Source organism: Myodes glareolus, chromosome X, assembly GCF_982192425.1.
Source record: "Myodes glareolus chromosome X, mMyoGla1.1, whole genome shotgun sequence".
In the NCBI taxonomy this organism is placed as follows: domain Eukaryota; kingdom Metazoa; phylum Chordata; class Mammalia; order Rodentia; family Cricetidae; genus Myodes; species Myodes glareolus.
In genome coordinates this window covers 65,113,744-65,122,051 of record NC_142053.1, presented here as the reverse complement: position 1 = coordinate 65,122,051, position 8,308 = coordinate 65,113,744, and the positions used below count along the sequence as shown (strand labels likewise).

At 31.3% G+C, this 8,308-nt stretch overlaps 1 protein-coding gene across 1 annotated transcript; it reads left to right on the top strand.

The window, feature by feature from the left end:
* The first annotated feature begins 323 nt into the window (after nucleotides 1–323).
* Pabpc5 (poly(A) binding protein cytoplasmic 5) lies at nucleotides 324–7,621 on the top strand. Its single transcript, XM_048417903.3, has one exon. It carries the CDS (start codon nucleotides 628–630, stop codon nucleotides 1,774–1,776), a length of 1,149 nt encoding a protein of 382 aa, XP_048273860.1. The 5' UTR covers nucleotides 324–627; the 3' UTR covers nucleotides 1,777–7,621.
* The last annotated feature ends 687 nt before the right edge of the window (nucleotides 7,622–8,308 follow it).

The following is an 8,308-nucleotide window of genomic DNA, read 5'->3' as shown; positions in this document are numbered from 1 at the left end:
TCTTGTGTGCCCTTTCGCTGACGCTGAATGCAGAAAGGCCTTAGTGAGCACCTAACCAGCCTGACCCTGGCTGGCAGAGGAATACATACACTTGGCCCTGCAGCGGTTGCAGGCGTTTTAAATCTACAGGAGCTGGAGGCATATATATATATATATATATATATATATATATATATATATATATATATATATATATATATTTTTTTTTTTTTTTTTTTTTCAGAAAGCCAGTCGCGAGGCCTCTGTTGACAAAGCTAGATGTGGGGAGCCAGCCAGATCCTTGGTGATGTCTTTAATTATAACCGGGAAGGGGCTATTGTGTTCTTAATGCAGGCTTTTGAAAGCAATTTGAAATTTGAAAGGGTAAAAATTCTAAGTCCTCTTAGGGAGACCAGATTGCTTTTGGGGTTGCCTTTTTGTCTGATGCATTTGTTCTGAGCCTGCTGACCAGCTGTTTCTGAACTTCATTTTCTCAGCCTCAGCCTCAACAGTGATCTGAGTCTTCTTTTAGCTTCCTTTCGCCTGCCTTGCCTTGTTTCTGTTCAAGAACAGCTCTGTTTGGCCCCTAGATTAGAGAAAGGCGCCTCCTCCCCCTCTCCCAAGAGAGTTTCTTCTAAGTGCTCAGATATGGGGAGTGGGGAACCTAATACTGCTGGCAAGAAAAAGAAGTACCTCAAGGCGGCCCTGTATGTGGGTGACTTGGCCCCTGATGTCACAGAGGACATGCTCTATAAGAAGTTCAGACCTGCTGGCCCTCTACGCTTCACTAGAATCTGCCGTGACCCGGTGACCCGCAATCCCTTGGGTTATGGGTATGTTAACTTCCGCTTTCCTGCGGATGCTGAGTGGGCCTTGAATACAATGAATTTTGATTTAATTAATGGTAAGCCATTTCGCCTCATGTGGTCACAGCCAGATGACCGCTTAAGAAAGTCTGGAGTTGGAAATATATTCATCAAAAACTTGGATAAATCCATAGACAATAGGGCCCTGTTTTATTTATTTTCTGCTTTTGGGAACATTCTTTCCTGTAAAATTGTATGTGATGACAATGGCTCCAAGGGTTATGCCTATGTCCACTTTGATAGCCTTGCTGCTGCCAATAGGGCTATCTGGCACATGAATGGAGTCCGGCTCAACAACCGTCAAGTGTATGTGGGCCGATTCAAATTTCCTGAAGAGAGAGCAGCTGAAATCAGAACAAGGGATAGAGCAACATTTACCAATGTTTTCGTGAAAAACTTTGGAGATGACATGAATGATGAAAAACTAAAGAAACTTTTCAGTGAATATGGTCCAACTGAGAGTGTTAAAGTAATAAGAGATGCCAGTGGAAAATCTAAAGGCTTTGGATTTGTAAGGTATGGGACACATGAAGCTGCCCAAAAAGCTGTGCTAGACCTGAATGGCAAGTCAATAGACGGGAAAGTCCTGTATGTAGGGAGAGCACAGAAAAAAATTGAACGCTTGGCTGAGTTAAGACGGAGATTTGAAAGGCTGAAATTAAAAGAAAAAAGTAGGCCTCCAGGAGTGCCCATCTATATTAAGAACCTGGATGAGACCATCGATGATGAAAAACTGAAGAAAGAATTTTCTTCGTTTGGATCAATTAGTCGAGCCAAAGTGATGATGGAAGTGGAACAAGGCAAAGGATTTGGTGTTGTTTGCTTCTCTTCCTTTGAAGAGGCTACCAAAGCAGTAGATGAGATGAATGGTCGTGTAGTAGGCTCTAAGCCACTAAATGTCACTCTGGGCCAAGCAAGGGGCAGGTGGTGAGAACCACAATGATCAGTTTGTTTAGGCTTAGCTGTTACCTACTTAGCTTGAGCGCCTTTGTAGCAGGGGGTTATTTCTGTCAATTCACAGATTATTGTTTTGTTTTGATTTGTTTTTTTTTTGTGTGTAAAAACTTATTTTGGCGAGTGTACAGAGAATATCTTTTTCGTTATACTGAAGAACATAATTTTCAAATATAAAATTGTCAGTTATCTGAATTTTTACATAATCTTTATCCTTAGTAAATTGTAGAATAAAGGTTATTCCTCTTAATTTTTATGAATTGCATAAGTGATCCAGTTGATTATATTCTTGTCTTCATTTTAATAATACTAATGCAATTACTACCATGAAAATATTATTAGCATTGTCCTTTTTTCTGATTCTGGCAAAGTGAAAAGTCACCACTTGCTTTTTAGAGAAGTCACCAAAGGAGAGGGAAATGCATATGAAACACTTAAATTGATATATATTTTCATTTTAAATTATGAATAGTATTTCTTATTTATTTGTATTATTTTTCTTTTATAAATATATTGGGAGCATTCTACTGATTTGTAAGTGTCTTTGAAGAAGTATTAGAAATTGCTTTTATTAATGTCATGCTCTTGCTTTGCATTTGGTGCTTTTAGAAAACTGTTGCATTAATAAATGTCTATTCAAAATCTGATGGTGACTTAAAAATATTTTCCAGGATATTTAATATTTGATGATATTCTAAGAACCATCCTTAATAGCTGTTTTTCTAAATGTATATAATTCATACCTACAGGTAGACTATGTTAAAATAGAAAGATTATTTAATATTGCACTAACTTTTTTTTACCTTTAAAAATTTTATACACTGCTGCTGAAAAATTAATGACCTGTTGTTTATTGTTAACCTTGATTATATCCATGTGCAAAGATTGATAGTTGTGTCATTAAGGAAGAAATTTTTCTTTGAATAAGTCATAATTCTCCATCCATTATGTAAGCATTATTAACTCCCAAAGATTATCCTTTGCTCCTTCAAATAGTTTAAAACAAAACGTGCTGTTTAAGCATTAGGGACAAAAAAATTGTTTTGCAGCTTCTTCATGTGCAATATAATTTCCAAAATACAAATTCTCCATGTTTCATTGCAATAACCTCTTCTCCTAACTTTAATCTTTTAATTTTAATTCTTAACATCAGAATAAGCATCTTTGAAAATTAGAAAACCAATCAAATTGTATGAAACTTAAATAACTTTCTTACAATATATAATTCACTCATAAGATAGATCCAGTCACAGGAACATGTTTGATATCTCTTTTCAGTTGTTTGTTTCTATTGCTTTACAGAAGAATTTTCATTTTCATTAAGAACATAAAAAAATTTTACAATTTTAAACTTTTTCACCTTGGAATGAAAATTGGGTATTTATATGAAATGATATCCAATTGTGTGTGTATATTCATACTCTAATATTTTCAAAATGAAAATCACTGATTTATGGATTATAAATATAATACCTAAACATAATTGTGAACCTTATAAACATTTCTGAAGAAATTCATTCTCAATTTTAGTATGTGCATACACTTTTATATCTTTTTCATAGGTGTGCACACATTTGTACAAAAATACATATACTGTTTAATATTTTTGTTTTGCATTGAACGCCATTCAACTTTTCATACACACACACACATATGTATTAGGAACTTCATAATTTCCTTAATATGAAAATTGGATAATATTTTTGATTATGCATTTTTAAAAATTTGTAAGATTTACTGTGCTGTACATCTTTTTTTTTCTGGAAATATACATTATGAGTTTGTCAAAAAATTTCTTTAATGTGTAAGAATTAAATTATCTAGAGAATTTAAACACACAATAGTTAGATATGTTGTCAAATGTTTGAATACTTTCAGCATGTATTATGCATCTAAAGTTATATGGAGAAGAAATCAGAAAAAGATAATTTTCATGATTTATGAACCTAATTTATAATATTGAAGTTATAAAACTACATAAAATTTCAAATAGATATAATGGCAATTATATATCATATACTGTTTACATTTTAAACAATATTTCTTAAAGATTTATTTATTTTTTATCAGTTGGGTTTTTCCTACATATATGTCTGAAATTTCAAGATCCCCTGGAAGCGAAGTTATAGATAATTGTCTGTTGCCTTGTGAGTCCTAGGAATTGAACCGTGGTTCTCTGGAAGAGAAGCCAGTGATCTTACTCACTGAGACATAACTTCTGCCCCAAATATTATTTTCAAGTCATAGTTATAAGCACAAAACTTCACTTTTAACCTGATACTTTAAAAAATTTAGGTCTATTCAATACAAATCAAGGAAGAGTTCCAAAAAGTAAAAACAATAAAATGTGTGATTTTGCAACCTAATAATAGAAGTGTTACTGTATTCTAAAGATCAACCTTTATGAATTTCAGGTAAAATTAAATATTTATATTTACAGTTAAAATAGAAATATTGAGGATCTATATAGCCATATGAAAAAATTGAAGCTTCAATAGCTGAAAACCATGAGGAAAATATATATTAAATGCAATCTCACTTTGAATAGAAACATCTGATTATATTTTTATTTTTATATTTATGGTTTGAGTACTCATAATAGACTTCCAAATATCAACAATTTTGCCAAGGGTTTTATAAAGTTTATAGTGCAGGATTTCTGAGAAAAATGTGCTTTTTAAAATTACTGTTAGTGTTAAAAATTGACTATTTAATTCAAGTTTTGTTTTGCCTAAGTTTTCAAAGTGTTACTTGGACAAATTTTAAATATGTCCATGGTGAAGAAAATTAGTAATATTCCTTTATAATTATGCACCATCATCATAAAAATTTGGTGGAGGGGAATAAATTTTTGTACAGGTAACTTTACAACTAGTTCTGTTTATTTATCACCAACAACAAAGGAAAAAGAAAAAAAAATACATGTAAGTGAAATTTTTGGCTTGATCAGGTGGAAGCAATAATAATTTCTTTAATTGGAAAATTAAAAATGGATTAAATACCATCTTACAAGGAAACAAATCACCTAATTTAAGAGAACAATTAGAAAAGTGTCAATAAATGTCTAAGATATATAATAAAATTGTGTTAAATTACAAAAATGCAGTTTTCCACAAACCATTAATGAATGCATTAATAACACAAGAGCCACCCATCCATTTGGTTACTTTTTATTTCTCCTCTCAGTATTTAATGAAATAAATGAGATTTTAAGTAGCATATGGATTTGTAATTGAGAACAAAGAAAATACTTATATCGATTATAATGATTTGGAATCAAAATATCCTGTAAGTGTTAAGATTTTATCTATGATCATTATCATTTTTTTCATACCATATTTCCATGATTATTCACAATTTGACTGAAAAGTATGTCATGCAAGTCCTGTAATGATTGACATAACTCAAAAAATTATTTGTAGAACAACACTTTTTATACATTAATGACATGCTATATGAAGACCAATCAGACTTCACAAAGTCTTACTTCTGTGCTGAAATACATATTCACATCAATTCCTGAGTAAATAGAACTTGCTTTTCTGAAATTATTTAATACTCATACACTAATAGTATTATTTACTTCTATTGAAACATGCAGTAACAAATGATTTCTTAAACACTCAAGAGAGTTATTGTATCCCATATAGTTTCAGCATGTCATCAGTATTTATAAATACTCTAGGTATAAAATCAAATCTGAAAATAAAAATTCTTGAAGCAGTCCTAATACTAAAGCTTATAATTCTTGCTTTTTAAGAATAAATTTATTTTAATCTATGTTTATGAATTTCTTTTCAACATGTGTGTAGTGTATCAAATATGTGCCTAGTGTTTATAGGGGTCAGAGAAGACCTTTGCATCCTTGGGAACTAGAATTACAGATGTTTATGAACCACAATGTGGCTATTGGGAACTCAAGCCAGGTCATCCACAAGATCATCAAGTGGTCTTATGCACTGAGCCATCTCTCAAACCTTCAGCCAAATTTCTGAATACTTCTTTCTTTAAGTTACTCTCTCCTAGCCCTAACAGATTCAGCACTCTCTACAAAGACCAGGGTGGTCTTGAACTCACAGTGATCCACCTATCTCCATCGCCAGAGTGTTATGATTAAAGCAATGTACCACTAAGACTGGCCTTCTAATTCTTATACTGTAAAATACTGTAAAATCAAAACTGTAAGTACTTTTATCCTCAAAAATCAGAGGCAATTTTTAAAAATATGTCTTATTTAACAGGGAGAAGGTCTTTTCCTTGAGTTTCTTTTAATCTATTTTTTTTATTTTTGAATTATGTTTATTGGTGTTTTTTTTTTTGTTGTTTGCTTGCTTGCTTGTTTTGTGACAGGGTTTCTCTGTAGTTTTGAAACTTGTCCTGAAACTTGCGCTTGTAGACTAGGCTGGCCTCAAACACACAGAGATCTGCCTGCCACTGCCTTCCAAGTGCTGGAAGCTGGGATTAAAGGCATGCACCACCATTACCTGGCGAAAATCTATTTTCAATTTATATTTTTTGGATTTTTTTGTTTGTTTGTTTGTTTGACTTTTGAGAAAAGATTTTTCTGTGTAGCTTTGGAGCCTATGCTGAAAGTCACTCTGAAGACCAGGCTGGCCTCGAACTCAGAGATCTGCTTGTCTCTGTCTCCTGAGGGCTGGAATTAAAGGCATGAGTCGCCACTGCCAGTCTCCCTTGAATTTCTAATATGAATTTTAGGGACTTTTAAAAATGTACGAGTTCTTTAGTAATCACCAACAAATCATAGTGAATTCTGGTATTATATGACTTGATTTTCCCAGCCATCAGACTACTTTTTAATTTAAAACTAATCATTAAACAAATATAACATACAATAAAAATTTATACATTTAGGGATTAACTTTAGATTTCCAAAGGGGCATATATTGCTTTTGAAAAATGAAGTACTCAACAAATCAATATCTGATACTATTTAAAAATTAAACTTAAGCTAATGTATATATAGAATGGCAATTGATTTTTTTAAAGTCACCTATCTTTGAGAACTTTGCACATTCTACATGCTTGTATAAAACACAGAAAATCCCAAATATTTAAACTAATAGATACATTATACAGTATATTATAATTTAATATTATTTAAAAGAGAAATATACTTCAGTGAAGTCATAAGGTTAAGGTTGGGTTAAAAACATTGTCATAAGAATATTTTAAAAATTCAAAGCAAATGAAGGAAATTTATTTCCAAACAAGAAAAATAGAAAAACCAAGAATGCATTTATTTATTCTGTATACAAAAAGAGAGATTTGTGAATTGACAATAAAGGATACAAAGAGTAATTGAATATTATAAATGTAAATGGATACTGTAATAACAATAAAATTCTGCATATTTTGATGTCTAAGATCAAATGTCAAGAAGAGCTTTTTCCAATAAATTTCTGGAGTTATTCCTTATGTGACTACTAAAAGTGATCTTAAACCTCAAGAGTAATCTTTTGTAAGTGAACATCCTTTCAAAAAATGACTGGTGCTAATCTACTCTCTACTCCTTTACCTCCATTTAGCTAACATTGGTCCACCCTGCAAATTTTTGAGAATGCATAGAATTTTTCTGGTGTATGAAATTTTTCTAAACATGACCTCTTTTTTTAAAAAAAAATTGTAGCATGTTTGTAATACTGTGCAACTTTGCTGAGATTTTTAATATTTGCATGCTAAGAAATAGTAGATGATGGGAAACTTGTCTATTGCTTATATGTAGATGAATGTATTTAATTAAAATGTACTTTTAAATGAATGTACATTCAATAATAATGCCAATTAAAGAAACATCAAATCTGGGTTTGTCTGGTATTATGGCTTCATAATGCATGCATGACATAGAATATCTGAATACCAAACTATTTTATATGTATATATATATATATATATATATACATATATATATTTATAAAATAATTTAAGTCCTGAAAACATATACAAGATGTGCCAATAAAGTCTTCAAGTTCTCTTATGTAGCAAATAGGCCATGAAATTGCCTTTCCACAAACAGACTTTATATGTTTTATTATGGCATGGCATACTAATGTGATCCAGTCAAAGAATAAAAATACATGTAAAGTTATTATTTTGAAACTTCAGTTTCATTTTCGTCCAACTAAAGCAAACCAGACAGGAAAGACATATACACTAGGTATGTCTTTTTCTTGAATGTCCAAAATAAAATGGTTTTACTTTAGGCAGTATGGCTTCCTTAGATTACTGGGTAATGTTCACTAATTCTAAGTTCTGATACATGCCCATATGTTATCTATTTTAATGCTAAAATACAAGTGCTTCTCTATAATAATTTTAATAATACACATAAGTTAAAAAAACAATAGCACAGCTTTATTTAACAATATTTTAAATCACTGAGATAATTTATATTGAATTTATCAGAGATAAATGATTGTTTAGTTGAAATATTATTTTCAGTCTTGGGTCAAGAACTTAGAGTTTTTACTAACACCATAACTGATCATAAA